General features: G+C 35.4%; 2 protein-coding genes across 2 annotated transcripts; one reads left to right on the top strand and one right to left on the bottom strand.

Annotated features, from left to right (window-relative positions):
* The first annotated feature begins 501 nt into the window (after window positions 1–501).
* Window positions 502–2,967, top strand: LOC131153013 (pentatricopeptide repeat-containing protein At4g16390, chloroplastic). The gene has a single exon (XM_058105027.1). It carries the CDS (start codon window positions 586–588, stop codon window positions 2,707–2,709), a length of 2,124 nt encoding a protein of 707 aa, XP_057961010.1. The 5' UTR covers window positions 502–585; the 3' UTR covers window positions 2,710–2,967.
* Window positions 2,968–10,083: 7,116 nt separating this feature from the next.
* On the bottom strand, window positions 10,084–15,316 carry LOC131153012 (microtubule-associated protein 70-5). Its single transcript, XM_058105025.1, has 11 exons — window positions 15,044–15,316; window positions 13,709–13,794; window positions 13,172–13,237; window positions 12,834–13,004; window positions 12,557–12,727; window positions 12,314–12,469; window positions 12,031–12,177; window positions 11,425–11,496; window positions 10,759–11,325; window positions 10,490–10,638; window positions 10,084–10,409 (listed from the first exon to the last, which is right to left on the bottom strand). Exons 1-11 carry the CDS (start codon window positions 15,144–15,146, stop codon window positions 10,391–10,393), a joined length of 1,707 nt encoding a protein of 568 aa, XP_057961008.1. The 5' UTR covers window positions 15,147–15,316; the 3' UTR covers window positions 10,084–10,390.
* Window positions 15,317–17,286: the final 1,970 nt, after the last annotated feature.

The following is a 17,286-nucleotide window of genomic DNA, read 5'->3' as shown; positions in this document are numbered from 1 at the left end:
TAACGTTTGTTTCCCTATATTTATGTTTTCCCTGTATTTTTTTGTATGTGTATTTTTCATGAAATAAATAAAATGCTGATTATTCATTTATTTTTTTATATAAGGGTCCAGATCATTTAGGGTGTCTACATAAGGGACCTCCCTTAAGATTTGTAAAGAAAATATAAAAAATTTTCTTATATTTTGTAAAAACATAAATCTTTTGAGAGGAGATTAGTGTCTTTTTGACAAATCTCAAATAAGATATGTGACATTCTTAAAATTGACGGAAAATGATTCATATAATTGATTTCACTTAGTGGGTTTAAAATTTGGTTTTGTTGTCGTTGTTGTAATAAGGTCAATAATATATATATTTTTTTTAATTTTAGAGAATATTCTTATTTTCTTGGCAAATTTGAGACAAAGTTGATATATTTTTTTTTTTTTGGCTTTTTCATTAAAATGGGAATGTGTAATATTTAGAAAAGGGTATAAATGGTAAAACGACAACTTAAATATCCCTCACTCGATAAGGCACCCTGCCTGGGTCCTCAGTTCAGTGCAACCGACGGCGAGGGAGAGAGGGCGAAAGAAAGGGAGAAAATGGCTTACCACCTCTGCTCCGCTCCTTCTTCACTCCACCACCACGACCGCCACCCTCTCCCCCACTCTCTCTCTTCTTCTTCACCCAAACTCAGCCTCAAAAACTTCAACTTCATTCCTTTCAAGTTCACCCATCTTTCATCTCACTCAGGACACATCTCTCTCCGCCTCTTCCAAGTCTCTTTACGAGACCAAGTTTTGTTAGAGACTCAGAACCCAAATTCACCAAAGCAACCGGAATCTGAATTTCCAGATGAGAAATCCAATTCCTCACCCAAAAGTTACGTCTGGATCAACCCCAAAAGCGCCAGAGCTTCGGAACTCCGTCGGAAATCGTACGATTCAAGGTATGCAACTCTTGTGAAAATAGCAGAGTCTTTGAACTTTTGTAAGCCTACAGAGGAAGATGTTTTTACAGTTTTGTCCGGTTTAGATGGCGACATCGTAGAGCACGATGCTGTAGTTGTTCTAAATAACATGGTGAACCCGGAAACGGCACTAATTGCGCTTAAGTTCTTTCAGAAGAAGTTGAGAGTGACTAAGGAGGTAATTCTTTACAACGTGACGATGAAAGTGTTTAAAAAGTGTAAAGATTTGGATGGCGCAGAGAAGCTGTTTGAGGAAATGCTTGAGAGAGGACTTAAGCCTGATAACGTCACATTTTCAACGATAATTTGCTGTGCCAGGGCGTGTTATTTGCCGATTAAGGCCATAGACTGGTTTCAAAAGATGCCCACTTTCGGTTGTGATCCTGATGATATTACCTACGCGGCCATGATTGATGCATATGGACGAGCGGGTAACATCAGTATGGCATTGAGCTTGTATGACCGGGCGAGAACGGAAAAATGGCGGATGGATGCCGTGACGTTCTCCACAATGATTAAAATATATGGGATGTCAGGAAATTTTGATGGGTGCTTGAATGTTTATGAAGAGATGAAGGCTCTTGGTGTTAAACCAAATCGGGTTATATATAATACCTTGTTGGATGTGATGGGGAGGGCCAAAAGGCCGTGGCAAGCAAAGTCTATATTCAAGGAGATGACTGCCATTGGCATTTTGCCGAATCAAGCAACCTATGCTGCTCTGTTACGGGTATACTGCAGAGCCCGATATGGTGATGATGCCATTGCTGTCTATAAAGCAATGAAGGAGAAGGGTATGGAGTTGAATGTTGTTCTCTACAACTCAGTTTTAGCCATGTGTGCTGATCTGGGGCGCGTTGATGAGGGTGTTCAGATTTTTGAGGATATGAAGAATAGTGGTACATGTCTGCCTGACAGTTGGACGTTTTCATCTTTGATTACCATATATTCCTGTAGTGGGGAAGTCTCAGAAGCTGAAGGTGTGTTGAATGACATGGTGGAAGCAGGGTTTGAGCCTAATATCTTTGTTTTGACATCGCTTATCCAATGCTATGGGAAAGCAAATCGTACTGATGATGTTGTGAGGACATTTGATAAAGTTTTAGAATTGGGCATAACCCCTGATGATTGGTTTTGTGGTTGTCTACTAAATGTAATGACCCAAACAGAAAAGGAAGAACTTGGTAAGCTGATCATATGTATTGAGAAGGCAAATTCCAGGCTTGCACTTGTGGTGAAACTTTTAGTCAAGGAAAATGTGGGAGAGACGTTTAAGACGGAAGCATTTGAGCTCTTTAATTCCATTCGCACTGAAGTAAAGAGGGCTTTTTGCAATTGCTTAATCGATCTCTGCTTAAAGTTGGATCTGTTAGAAAGAGCTTGTGTGCTGTTTGACATGGGGCTTACACTTGGGATATACACAGATATGCAGTCTAAGACTCCTACTCAGTGGTCTTTACATTTGAAGGGTCTCTCCCTTGGTGCAGCTCTGACTGCATTGCACGTCTGGATGAATGATTTGGCCAAAGAACTGAAGAATGGGGAGGAACTTCCTCCAGTGCTTGGAATCAATACTGGACATGGGAAACACAAATATTCAGAGAAAGGTTTGGCAGGTGTGTTTGACTCACACTTGAAGGAGCTAAAGGCTCCATTCCGTGAGGCTCCAGATAAGGTTGGCTGGTTTTTGACAACAAATGTTGCAGCGGCATCATGGTTAGAATCTAGAAAATCTCCTGAATTTGTTACAGCATAAGTGCTATGCTGGCTAGGGTTTGATCTGAAAAGAGTAGCTCCTCAAGTTGATAAATTATGTCCTGAATGTTGTGCTTATGTGAAAAGAGAAGCTCCTCAAATTGATAAATTATGTCCTGAAGTATTGTGCTTTACTCCAAATTCCCCACTTCTATGTCTTTTGCGTAGTTTATATCCCTTGTTTGAGAGAAATTTTTTGTATAATTAGTTGAAAATAACTACTTATAATTTTATACTATTTATAATTTTATACTAAAAAGCTTCTTGCATAAGATCTTACCTCATTGTGTTAAATTTAAATCAAGTTCTATAATTTTGAAATCATCTCGTTGGCTATTTCATCCATGGTTGCTTTGGGGCGTAAAAAGTGTGGATATGTGCGTGCAAGTGTAATATAAAATCATGGAGTGTTATTCAATGCAGCAGCATTTAATGGAAACTGCAGCTCTGAGAAAGGAAGCAACCATGGATCTCTTGCCAGCATGATATCTCGGGACTGACCGTTGTGGATACAGGAGACTAGTCCAGCAAGCTTGTCAAATTCTGACAACTAAGAGAATGGATACAAGCGAAGGAAGAGGAATGGCAGGAATGGCTAGCTAATTCAGATTGCATTGAGGATATGATTTTTCATTCATCATTCCAGGTTCGTGTTGTACACTTTTTGTCTTGAATCAGCATAGTGAGGTACTTAGGCCTAGCTTACAGTCCATTTGGAACTCTATTGGTCTGCGATGCATGTTGGATTACCACTTTATCTAAAAGTTTAAGCTTGTGGGCCAATAATGTATATCAAGTGTTAACACTCTCCTGCATGTGCAGCTTGACAACACGTGGAGAGATAAACATACAGTAGATAACACCCGTTATAGGGAATACAATAATTTTTGAAACACCACAAAATAAACGCGGGAAACAAAACTAGAACTCAGGACCTCCTGGTAACCTGCTCTAATACCATGTTAGATTACCACTTTATTTAAATCTTAAGCTGTTAGGTTGTGGACTAAAAACATATATCAAGATGTTAAGCTTTTACATCCAGAAACAGAACATGATGACAACTAGTTACGTGAGTATACATTTTTCTTACAAGTTCAATGGTTGTAGAGCGTTTGTATGATTTTTATGCGACTCTGGAGGGAAGCACATTTCCTTTTATGCACGAGAAAGATTGAAATTATTAGTGGAAAACTTAAGTTTCATACCCAATTGCATGCAAGGTTTTCCCTGTTGGGTTTGCGGTACTGACATTGGACCTTAACCTTCTCCTTTGTGAGGTCAAAACATACATTTCACTCTTTAGCCTTCACAATGAGGCAAGAGTCGAATGAACCATCATAGCTCATGCACATTGTGAGGTTATGTCTTGCCTTAAGACTTATAGGCATGTTTGTTTTGGCTCAAGCAGTCATTGAGACGAGTCTGTAGACGAAGGTAACAACTTTTAGAGTGAGAATGCTGTCTCCCACCCTCCCAGAGAGCTTCTCACGAAATTTTTACTATTTGCAGGAGAGGCGTTGTCTTTGGTTCATCATGCAGTTGGGATCGACTTTTGTTAACTGAGCTATTATCAATTTTCAATACCGAAGTGTGAAAATCAGTGCACAAAAATCCATTTCTAGCCTCTAGTAACGACAAATTTAACTGATTATCTCCAACTCTGGTGCATTAAGTTGTCAGGTATAAATACTACACATTTTCTGATTTAAATGTTGCTATTTACTATTCTGTTGGAATTGGTGTGATCCCAAGAGGGGTAAATTGACTATTAAATTTTTTTGACTGATTTAAATATTTGCCGATTCACCACAGTTAATCTCTCTTTCAATATTGTAAGTGTGTATGTAAAATGATTAAGCTATCAGTGCAGACATACACGTGTATCTCATTTAAAATAAATGTGCATGCAAATAATTATAATTGTAAATAAATAGATATACAAATGGAAGTTAAAGTGCGAAAATTAAATGAGATAAAGAGAGAGAGACACGATATTTATTATTGAGGTTCGGTTAAACCAGCCTACGTTCCCGTCTTGGGCATATCCCTCAAAGATTACACTATCTTTGCTCACTTAAACGGGCGAAGCAGGAGCCGTTACAACCTTTCCTTACGGGGTAAGGTAAATCTCAGCTCAATTACAAAGTTGAGCCCAACTTGTCTACCTTACGAGCCGGAAACTCTCCAATTCAATTTCTCATATTTAATCCAATCGATACATTAAAAATCATTTTGTACATAATACAATAATTATAAATACAAGCATGAATGTACACATTAAAAGCTAAATACAAGCACTCTAATATGATATACAATAATGTTTAATAGAGAAAGGTTGTTTTCTCAAAACAATATTTTCAATCTTTGAGAAATGATGTGTATGATAAAATACTAAAAAATGTGATCCTATTAAAATTTTCTTTCAAAAATATATTTTAATACAAGTATAGAATAACCTAGGGTGTGCTCTTCAAATAGTTTTTACACAAATAAAACATATATGAAAAATGAGTATTATGTTCTCTTATAAATATTTTTTACAAATAAAGAATATTTGAAGAATTTAGGAATTTAAGTTAAAGAAAATATTTATGTAATAAATGATTTTTCTTAAGAATATTTATCAAAAGAAATAATTGGGAGAAACCAAAGCTATACTCTCAAAAAAAGATTTTCAAAAATAAATAATAAGTGAGAGTAAGCATGTAAAAAATAAATGTCCAAAATAAAATTTCATCTTCAAAAATGATTTTGAAATAAACAAGTAAAAGAGAGTTGAGAGAGATTTGTTTGAAAAAATTACTTCAAAGAAATGATTTTATCAATAAAAATTGGTTTGAAGTAATTTTGATTAATAAAGGGTTTAGAGAGAATTTAGAGTTAATCAAAGTTACTAATCTTGGTTTATGATGAGATATTTATAGATTTTTTGAAAATTATGATCATTGGAGACATGCTAAGTATTTTTCAAATTGTTTAATTAAAAATTAATTATATTTAAGCCCTTAAAAAATTCGGAACTCGAGAGGTTCGATCGACAATAGACTAGGTTCGGTCGACCATATTAATAAGTTGGTTGACTGTGACAATTTTGAACTAGGGATTTGTTCGATCGTCTTAGGGCGATTTTGAACCCCTTCGTGGGTTCGGTTGACCAAGACAAGGTCAGTCGACTACACAACTAGGTTCAGTTGACTTAGACAAAAGATTAGTTGACCATTTATAAGGTTCGGTCGACTAAGGCTATTTTAAACTGTTTATTTGGTCGACCAAGTTGTTGGGGGTGTCAGAGACTTTATGGCTTGATCGACCGAGGAAGGTGCCTTCAAAATAGAACGATCGACCGAGCGAAGTCAACATGTTGACTTTTGGTCGGTTCGATCAACTGAAACATTTATACTACTAAGGGTTCGGTCGACGGTGACTTAGTTAATATTTTGAGTTTTTAGCCAACAGAGTGTTTGATCGACTGTGGTGATTTAAACCTTACTGGGTCGATCGACCGGGCTATTTAATTAACCCAAAAACTCCGATGTTTGTTGACCGAAGGTCGACTGAAGTCTATTTTTGCCCCAAATTTGACCTTAAATTATTTCTAAACCTTTTGTATGATTCTAATATTTTAGAAAAAGGTTTTTCTTAGTAATATTAAGTGCCCTAAGGTCATTTGGTTTCCTATGGTCAACTTACGGTCATCTGAACATTCAATCTATATCATACAGATGCATGCATTATTATAAATAAAAAAAAATAAAAATTAAATGCATATACAACTTAAATTAAGTATTTTCTTCTTTTGCTCTTCTGGTGTCATCAAATGTGCCTGAGTGTGTGATCTTTACATTCCTTCTGACTTTCATGTCAATCATCTCATATGTGTACTCAATTATGAACCTATTCAAAAGCGCTAAATGCACACATGAGATACAAGTGTTTTATCAACATCAAAATAGGGATCAAACTCAAAAAATCAACATATGCTCTGGTCAAGATTCAAGAATTTGAGCTTTTGCGTGGAACTTCATTGAACAAGAGAACGTCGCTGTTTTGCAGTGGTCTGCGCGTGGAATACTGAATAAATGTAGATATTGTGTGACTGTGCGCACTTAGCACGTAGAACGAAAAAGGAAAATCATAGATAAAATTGCCAGCAAACAAGCAAAATGAAGAGAAACTTTATAATTTGGGTTATTTTTGTTGGTTACAACCTGATTAATTGGAATTTTTGTATTGTTCATATTAAGTGAGCAAACCAACTCATTGTGCTGAGTTGACACGGATGGAGTAGTGTATAATTTCTCTTTTTTTTTGGATTACACATCGGGTATCCACGCGTTCGTTTTACGATCCATGTGACTAATCCTGCGCCCTTTGAAGTTGACCCCACAACTTCAAAGGGAGGGTAAATTCAGGAGACCAGGGGCGGAAACGAGTCAAGGAGGGTTTGAACATCTGATCTTGTGAGAGACACTCCCGCAGTCCGCACTACCACCTGAACCACACCCTGGGGATAAGTAGTGTATAATTTCTTGAAAATGAGGAGAGAGGAGAGAGGAGAGAGAAAGCTGGTAGTCCCTCTTAATTTTAGGGTTTATTTAAGTTTACTATTAAGTTATCCTTTTAACCCCACACAAGTATTCTGTAATTTTAAATTAAAATAAGTTCATATTAATGGATTGTTTTGAACCAAATACGAGGATTAAACTGTATGGTAGTTATTTTGTCAATAGTTACTTGATAGAACCCTATGAAAACCCATCATTTACCAAATTAAACTGTAAGTCTGCAGAAATCAAATAGGCTGTTTATAGACCCAGTTTAGTTTAGTTGTGGTGGTGGTGTTTGGAAGGGACTAAACTTTAGCTTGTTCTCTACTTGAGGGACGAAAGTTTATTATGAGTGTTTTTCCTGTCTGAAGATTAAACTTCATTGTCATTAATTGGACTTTTATGTACTCCTACTAAGCGAATTAAATAAAATGGCACATTAGCAGAATGGATAAATAAATAATAATTCTTCTTTGAATAAATTGCTTAAGAAAGGGACCAAGGCCACATTTGGTTTGCAAAATAGTTGTTCCTCAAAATAAGATTGAATAGGAGGCATTTGGAAATTGAATATTTCTTATTACTTCATAACCTATAGTAAGAAAGGAATTGACATGCCTATGATGGAATTTAGGAATAGTTATACCGCATCTATTTTTTGTTATGGATTTGTAAAAAGTTTTACTTTATTATTTGCCTTAACGAAATAATTTTTGTATTACTAATTGTAACTAACCTAATATAACTATTATATTCTTAAGAATAGACATTCTATGAACCATATGTAACTTAAACGTTACTTTGCATTTTATTTTTTTAAGGGATTAAACTCTAGTCTATTTTGCTAAAGTGGCAAGAGCATAAAAAATTATATCTCACTAAAAGGCTGAAATGGTGATAATTAATTAACTAAAAATCATAATTAACCTTGATTAATCCTTATTACAAAAAGCTGTGGCTAATACAAAATTATAAAATTAGGTAAAAGCACATCGCTTAGATTTGGAATTGAGTGGATTTGGCAAACGTAGAATAGAATTGTATAAATTTGAACCATCCAAATTCAAATCTATACAATCCCAAATTGAAGATCGTAAACCTTTGCTTTGAAACACAGATTAGAATGGATTAATCACCTTAATTAATATCATGCCCCTCCTGGCAAGAGTAATGAACAAGAGAGGGGGAAAAAACGAGGTGCAACATGTTTGACTGTTAAGGTTCCACATCACTAGAAGAGTTGACTTTGCAAATTAATGCAGAAATTCACGTGTTATTGTGCTGTTTCAGGTGCTTGGAATAATGGAATAATGGACGATGCATGCACTATTGGCCTTTATGGAGATAAACACCATTAAAAATCCTAGTGTCTTCCCATGAATGGCCATCAAAATCAAGGTTTGAAGATGATCCAACGGCTTAAACTAATTAAATAATATTTCATCTTTCCTACAGGATTATACATGGTGTGGCCTGCACGTCAAACTGCCCTGGACGTGAAGTCAATAACAGCAGCATCATAAATTCCCACATGGTATTACTCCTCAGTTCAAAAGATCCATTCGTGAACTATGGGAAACTGCATTGGTCTACTGTACTCTCTGCCTGAGGAGAAGCTAAGGGTCCTCGCCTCCAATGGAGGAGGAAAAGAGTTCAATGCCTCAACGCCTGTTGGAATGATCCCTTCTGGCCCCTTTCATGAAGCGATCAACCAAATTACCCCTTCTGGCCCTTTTCATGGAGCGATTGACCATACTAGTTGCAGCAGCCGGAGTCTGAAGATAGTAGTGAGCAAGCAGCAGTTGGAATGGCTATTGAGAAGTGCTGCTAAGGATTTCCAGCAAAATGAGATTGCTGTCCAATATTTGGATAGTCTCTGGGTAAAGAAAGAATGCAGGAAATGGCAGCCATCTTTAGCCACCATTAGAGAGTAATTAGAGTTTTATGATGCCTTGATGCTTTTTCTCTTGTTCCTTCATGGGATGCGACCCATTTTCATGGAACTGTATAGTTTAGAGAACGGTAGCTGGTACAAGCTCTGGAAAATGGGGAGGTGTTTTCTATCCAAACCTCTGTTTGGAAACTTGGACTTCGGATCTTGGATTTAAATTTAAGTGAGTTGGGACGAAACATGGTATAAATTTATATTTTGGTAAGAGTGTCTAAATTTAGAGAAATCTGGCATAAATTTATATTGTGTTGAGTGTCTAAATTTACAGAAATCCAAATATGAGACTTTAAATTCATGCCTCCCAAAGCAGCTGTAATGGTTTCTGATGTATTGCCTCCCTTAGTTTTGAATCTTTTGATGATGATGCCGATTTTTGGTTTTAGATTCAAGATTTTATAATTGGTAATAATAATTTCTCTAGTATTTCCATGTGTTTTTTTTTAATCTAAGTTGGGAAAATTCAGTGCTTTATCAAATCAACTTGCTCATAAAAAATTTGATTAAAACACGAGTTAGGTTGTACATTCATTTACAATTCAATTCTTAGGGATATATGGGTCATAATATAAACAGTTGGTAGCTTAAAAAAATGTGTGGGATATTATTAAGCAAATGATAATTTTTATGAATTCAAGGAATTGACAAGGAATGATTTTGCATGAATTTTTTTAATTATTATTTCTTTATTAATTTTTAAAACATTTTAAACTTATTTCATTTTATTTTTAATAATAGAAACTCTGAAAAAAATGCAGCCTTATTTCAACAGAAATGAATATTTTTATTTTTATTTTTATTTGTGTGTTTGAGCTGCTTTGGCCAGCGATTATTGCCATAATTTGGAAACTAAGCCATAATTTGGAAACTAAGGCATAAATAACAGGCAACTATGATTTATTCAGAAACACAAACTGATAAAAAAAGTGTTGGATACATTGTAAATCTCACACAGAATAACATAAATTAAACATCATCCCTATGATGTTACAATGTCAGATCCCAAACACCTCCCCCCCAAAAAAAAACCAAACTCCTTCCATTGAATTAGATCTTTATTTGAACTAGCTACCATCACTCAAATGTTTCTTGTTTCCATATTTACAATGTTAAAAATCACTGGTAATGGCTGATTAAGCAAATGCCTTCCTGATCCACTCCAACTTTCTTCCATCAATGATTCTTTAAGGTGATTTTGTGATCCTATGACAATTGCAAACAATCCAAGTTAATTCTTGAAAGCTAAAGTGGATTAATGGCTCAATGGATTTAATCTTACAGACCTTTTAGCGCTGTTCATGTTTCTAATCCTTTTGTTGTCATCAACCTTAGCTGATACTGTTTCTTTTTCCTTGGCTGCAGATTCTCTCTTCATTTTCTTCAATTCTACTTCGATGAATTTCATCAGTGCATCAACCTTCTTCATGAGCATCTGGAAAGAATTTAAATTTTCCCATCAACATATATATATATATATATATATATACAGAGAGAGAGAGAGAGAGAGAGAGAGAGAGAGAGAGAGAGAGAGAGAGAGATGCTGATAATTAACCTTGATTTCTTCGTCTTTTGCATTCAAACTATTGTCTTGCACATCACAGAACTTTCTCAAATTGATGACCTCTCTTTGAAGCCTATCATACAGAAACCCAGAAACCATATCAGAATTCGTATTTCCCATATGCTGTGACTCTTCACTACCACGATCTCCTTTGGCTTTAACTTCTGTGGAGACGGCAGGATCACCATCTGTGTTTGCCTTGATCTCTGTGTTTTCCTTCCCACCACTGTCAACTTTATTTGTAGACACCCACAATTTTTTTCTCAGCATATTTTCCCCAGAACCATTGTTCTTTTTCAAGCCATCTACACCCTTCGGTTCCCCAGCTGCATTGGCTGGATCATTTCCTACATTTTGGTGCTGCAAAGGAGGGTTCCTGCTGATGCTAGAAGCCCTTGGCTGCGACGTAGATCGCTTTCTTAGCACACCATTGCTTGAAAGGAAACTTGAGAAGTGATTGGGTTTTTCAGTTTTTTGGGATGTTTTGGGATTGACAGAGAAACTTGATGCATGCTTTAAGCCTTCTTCCAAGGTCTTTAGCCTCAACTTCAACTTATCCTGAAGTGGATATATCAGCAAAGAAAATTTGCAGTTTCAAAATGCCAAGGAAATATTATGTGGAGTATCATAACAAGAAGAAGAGATGCTGAATAGTACCTTGAGTTGTACTTCTGCCTTGGCTGTTCTCTCTGATACCGATAGCTTGTCTTTTAACCGTTGCATCTCTGCCTACAAAGGCAAGGATCTATTTCATGTTCCATGAAATGCAAATAGATAAATGTAATGTCTTCATCCCCCTATAATTTCTTAATCATTCTTTTGGAACTTGGAAATCATGAAGAAAAGGAAAATTAAAAAGAAATCTATCTACTTCTTCAAGTTTGGATATCAAGCAAAATAAGAAAGTAAAATATACACTAAATCAGGGAAAAAGTCCTACTTTACACAATATGTAAGGTATTTGTTATTAACTTATTAACCTCTAATTTTTCTTAATGTTCAATCATATTGAGTTAGTATTTCATTCTTAATGGTATTTGAGAAAGAGAGATAACACAACGGAACTCCATTTTCTTTTTATTTATTTATTTTCTTTTTGCTACCTTCTTGCAAAATCCTTAATCCAAATGGAACCTTGAAAGTCAGTAGAGGATGAAGTAGCCACGAAAATTGGTTTCTTTTCACCACTTTGTATAGAGGGTAATTTTTGATATGAGAAAATGAGGGAAAATGGATTTCCAAGAATTTGTGGCAGAGAAATACCTGCAGTATCCTTCTCTCTTCTAGCCATTGCTTAACAGGCATAACTTTGTCATTGTCGTCCTTCCATTCATTGGCCACCACAGTTGCAACCCTGTTTGCTGAAACTTTGACTCTTGCAAGCTCCCTTTCCAAGGTCCTCTTCTCCTCCTAGAAAATTTTGTGAGAAAACTTGAGGTCACCACAAGCTGATAATGGCTGCCCCCCAAACATTCAGAAAACCAATGCCTTCAAATTTTATAAATCTAAGTATTATCTGAGTCACTATGACATGCATGAATCTTACGTGCAGTTCTGAAATCTGTCTCCGGTAGTCACGAATCGCATTAGCTGCAGCCCCACCAGCTAGAATGGCCTCTTCAAGCTCTTTAATGGTTTGGGTAAGCTTTTCAACTTCTAGAACTTTTTGACGATTGGTTTTATCAAGGATTCTGTTCTCCTCCTGCATGTTATTGTCCACGATGATTGGATGAGTTCATCAAATTTTAATCTGTACCATAATCATAAAAAGAATATGGAAAAATCATGCCTGGCATATCTCAATCTGTCTCTTCAACTCAAAGTTTTGGTTTTGAACCTCCTCCACTATTAAAGCCCTTTCCAGAGCGCTTCTCAAAATCTTCTCTGCTTCAAGCAGAGCGGACTCTTTTGACTTAGTAAGCCGGTCCAAAGCTTTCTTGTCCTCCTGTAGTGCAGCAATCTGAAAATGCCAGAAGGGAGTTAAAATTCAAAAATGGCACTTGAGCAATCATCTCCTCCACTACATCAGTTTTCTTTAAGAAGCTTCATTGCAGCTATCTCCATACCTCCACTTTATATGCTTTAATGTCAGCCTTCAGAGGAGCAATAACAGACTCGATCGGAACAGAGTCATCATCCTTTTGATTTGCATACACCCTTCTAAGAGTTGCTTCTGCAGCAAATTGTGCAGCCAATGCATCTTTCTTCTCTTTTGTTAGTTTCTTGACTTCTAGATTCTGATTATTTAAACAAAGTGACTTTGAGAAGTTCCAAAGGTTTAACAATAGTTCTACAATATCTTTGGAAATGAAGTTTAAGATACTAACACCCTTTCCAGTTTCCACAGAGGAATATGTAACAATAGTTCAGAAGATACTGCATGAAAACCAAGATATTAATTCACCTTCTTCTCAAGAAGATTTTCGGCGACTCTAAGCTTCTCATCCAATTTGTTAACTTCATTTCTGAGCTGAAGAAAAGAAGTCAGAAAACACATCTTTAGTGCATACGAGTTACTTTTATTTGTCAAATGAATATTCCCTGATATCTTCGGCCCTGTTTGGATCAAGGATTTTTTTTTTGTTGTGTGGAAAGGAAGGAAAGGAAAATAATGAGAAAATTCATTTTTCTCCATATCAAATACTATTAAAATTTGGAAATTATTTTAATATGATTAAAAATTTTAAAAAAATAAATATTAATGATGTGTAAAATCGAAGTTTTGTTCACTAATTTGCTACATATTTTATTTTCTCTCACTTTATTTGGGAAACAAACATGGCAAAAATGATTTGTTTATGTTTTTTTCTTCCTTTCCTTCAACATTTTCCGAGTTCCAAACGGGCATAAAGGGCATTTGCATGCTATGAGCGCTGAATGCTGAAATGTGCATATATGCTGTCTATGAAATTCATGTGGGTTTTTAAATTAATCTTGATACCTCTTCTATAGCCTTATCTTTCAGGACCTCTGTTGCTTTCAATGCCTTGATTTCACTATGTGCAGCGCCCAACTCCCTCTCCTTTTCTGGAATATTAAAAATGAGCAACATGAAAATATTGGAATTTGTTTGTGTGTCTGCAATAAAAAGGAAAGAACTTGCAATTGCGTGAAAAAATAATGACACAGAACACAATTATACTACTCTTTGGTAGTATTCTTTTCAAGTACGTATTGGGTAGCAAATAATTAGAAGATAAGAAATTTTCCTTCTCTCCATGACCTTGCTCAAGCAAACTGAATTCTGAAATTAAAACAAAACAGTCCCTAGAAGGCTAATATTTCTTGGTCTCAGGAAATTCCACCTCATCCCCCTTCTCAATTCCTTTCAGTTCATCAGTGCAAGCCTGCTAGCCCAACAGAACTTATTGTTGGAACACGAACTTAAAACCCAAAAATCACAATGAATCAATTACTTAACCCAAATCGTTACTGTTAATTATGTGGGCACACCTAGGAAAGTGCTCACGTAAAAATCTAAGCCCACCAAACAAGGGTTCATAGAACAAATTTAATTAGCACTAAAAGAACACTGGTTGAAAAAGGGGCAGTGCTCATTATAGACCAAAACAGGTGTGCTGTAAAGCAGAAATTGAAAGGCTTAATCAGTTTCTATTATTAAGTTATAGAGCCTGTTGTTGTCTGGTGCACATGCTTAGTGTAACCACAGGCCCATGACGTAACAGGAAACAGTACCATTTTTTCAATCCACTAACGAATCCGATTCAGAGTTTATAGCATCCTAGGAGAAAAAGTTACAAACACATTGCAAACATTATTACACCAAAACCAGCATAACTCAAAACAAGAACTTTACAATCCATTCTGTGAAACAGTACACTACTAAAGGCCCCCGATGGATCTCAAAATAATTTCAACCCAAAACCCCTCCTAGGGTAGACTAACTGTAATTAAGGACAAGCTCTGCGACAAATTGTCAACTTGGACATCTGTGTTTGATTTCTCGTCTGATCAAAATTGATTCCAAGTTGATTTGCAGAATTGAATCAAATAATGAATTGAATGAAAAAAAAAAACATGCAAAAACAGAATTGAAGAATACTCTTTCAGTTCATTCAACTTTTACACAGCGAAGGTAGGTACTAGGTAAAGAGTCAAAAGACTCCCAATGAACGGCAAACTAATTTCAACCCAGTATTTCAATTGAAGACGCGAGCACAAGCAGCCCAATTGCGTTTCTGATTAACAAAACAGAAAGAAGAAATCCCGCAGATCCACGAAGAAGAAGCAGAGGATGGTTTAAGAACAGACGAACCTTTGAGACGGTTCTGCAAACGATTGAGCTCCAACACAACAGGGTCAGAGACAGAGAGAGCGAGAAATGGGTCATCTCCTCCGCGTACTTCCAAACCCACCATTGTTGGGTTATTCTTCTTCTTCTTCTTCTTCTTCTTCTTCTTTTTCTTCTTCTTCTTCTTCTTCTTCTTCTTCTTCTTCTTCTTTGGTTGCGGTTGAAAATGCAGAGAAAGAAGGCAAAAGGGGAGTTGCAGTACCAAGAAGCAGAGGCCGGGTTTAAGGGGAGATATAAAGGGATGGGCTTTGAGAAGGAAGCAGAGTCCATACTTCTAAGGAATTGACCGCAAAAAGAGGGATGACCTCCTTCCTTCCCTTCCAGTAAAGAAAATTTGAAAACAACAAATCATAATCTTCCTCTTGACAGTTACCGTTGCTTCCAAATATATACAAATATGCTGTTCTGTGTATATGTAATTTATATATCTATATATATATATATATATATATATATATATATATATATATTGTAATTTTTGCACACCTTTTAGGATATGGGATGGATGTGGAGGAGGCTTCAATATATCCTTTTTTTTTTTGGGGTAAAAGGAGACGACACTTCTTTTCTTTATTAGAAAACCCCCCATTTATAACGGAGAAAACTCCATTGTTCCGCGAGTTCATTTTAATATATTCATGTGTAAAATAAAATAGGTGGGTATAAATTTATAGCTGTTAACATTGAATAAATTATTTTTAAAATTAATACTATCATCGTAAAGAAAATAAAAATGTAATATTTTTATTATTTCATAATAAATAAGGAAGAAATTTGAAAATAAATGTTTTTTTTATCGATCTCATATTATGAATTAATAAAAATTTTACATTATTATTTACTTTATAATGACAACACATTTTCTTTGTACACTATCAAATTCCTATATTATTTTGAAAACTCAAATTAGCTTTTAATACATAGTGAGAGGCAGCCCATTTCTCTCAGACCATCCCATAATCCTTTTCGTCCATCATTATGTCTGAATTTAAAACCTCTAACAGGAAAGTATCACACTTAATTTAACTATATAGAAGTCACTAAGAGCAAGTGCAATATTTAATACTTGGGAACAACTATTGCAAACTCCTTATGTGTAAGTAAATGACTACTCATCATGAGTTATTAGAGCTTAAAACATTTTGCAGCACAAGTAAACTTTATTTGAATTTGAGTCAGATCAAGTTACTTCACAAGATTAACTTGACGAGCATATTGGAAATTTTACTTAAAAGAATTGTCCCATACAAAAAAGTTGAGTGAAATATAAATAATTTATGTACAAATTTGACCCCAAAACTAAATAACTTAAACTTTTGGATCAAATTACGCTCACCATATATATCAATAGAATTATCCCACTATCAAAAAATTTAGGGGAAGATGAATGATTTATGCACACGTTTGACAATAAGATTAAATAACTTAAACTTTTAGATCAAGCTAGTCCTCACATACATATATCAAATTTTTACGAAGACTTTCTAATTCAAAGACGAATTTGACTTTTATAGTACTATTACGGGCCTCATCAGGAATTTAGGGCATATTATATTTTTTACACATATATTTAGTATAATTTTATAACCAATTGAGCTTGATTGAGTTAAGCTCTTGTCTTAAAAGCTAAGAGCTTAAAATTGATCAAGTTTGACTTCGATAATTAGAAGACTCAAACAAGTTTGAGTCGAGGTTTTCAGTCATAAGTATGGTAATATACCAATACATGTAAATCATATATCTCATTCAAGAGTACCTAAACACACACACACACACACATCTCAACCAAAAACAAAAACCTAGAAAAATCCTAGTGATTCTTACCTGCCCGAACAGCTTAGCCTTCTGAAGTAAGTTTGCCAGAGATTGTGAATGAAGAAACTGGCTTCTGGGTAGAAGAAAGGAAAAGAATAATTGTTGGGTTTTTTTTTTTTTTGGTTTTTGCAAGTGTCAAAATGGGGGAAGTGTTGATGGAAAGCTATTGTTTGGGTTTAATTCGATTGCTTAAGCGCTAAACCCTCCTTAAAACCCTGCTCCCTTGCTTATTGCAAGCTAGTTTCAAACACAATCTTAAATGGAACCAAGAAACTGAGGCATTATTGATAGACTATGAAACGACAGATTATGAAATATTGAAAGCGACCATCTGAAGTGGCTTGAAAGAACAAAAATAAAAATAAAAATTGAAGACCAGAGTTCCTCATCTT

Source organism: Malania oleifera, chromosome 4 (genome assembly GCF_029873635.1).
Source record: "Malania oleifera isolate guangnan ecotype guangnan chromosome 4, ASM2987363v1, whole genome shotgun sequence".
NCBI classification, from domain to species: domain Eukaryota; kingdom Viridiplantae; phylum Streptophyta; class Magnoliopsida; order Santalales; family Ximeniaceae; genus Malania; species Malania oleifera.
This window is presented reverse-complemented; position numbering and strand designations above follow the sequence as displayed.

Excerpts from the sequence above, each read along its gene's own strand:
- LOC131153013 (XM_058105027.1), top strand. The coding sequence starts at position 586 with ATGGCTTACCACCTCTGCTCCGCTCCTTCTTCACTCCACCACCACGAC.
- LOC131153012 (XM_058105025.1), bottom strand. The coding sequence starts at position 15,146 with ATGGTGGGTTTGGAAGTACGCGGAGGAGATGACCCATTTCTCGCTCTC. Across the intron at positions 13,238-13,708 it reads AAGATAAGGCTATAGAAGAG|CTCAGAAATGAAGTTAACAA; the intron begins GTATCAAGATTA and ends TCTTTTCTTCAG. Across the intron at positions 12,728-12,833 it reads TTAAAGCATATAAAGTGGAG|ATTGCTGCACTACAGGAGGA; the intron begins GTATGGAGATAG and ends TGGCATTTTCAG.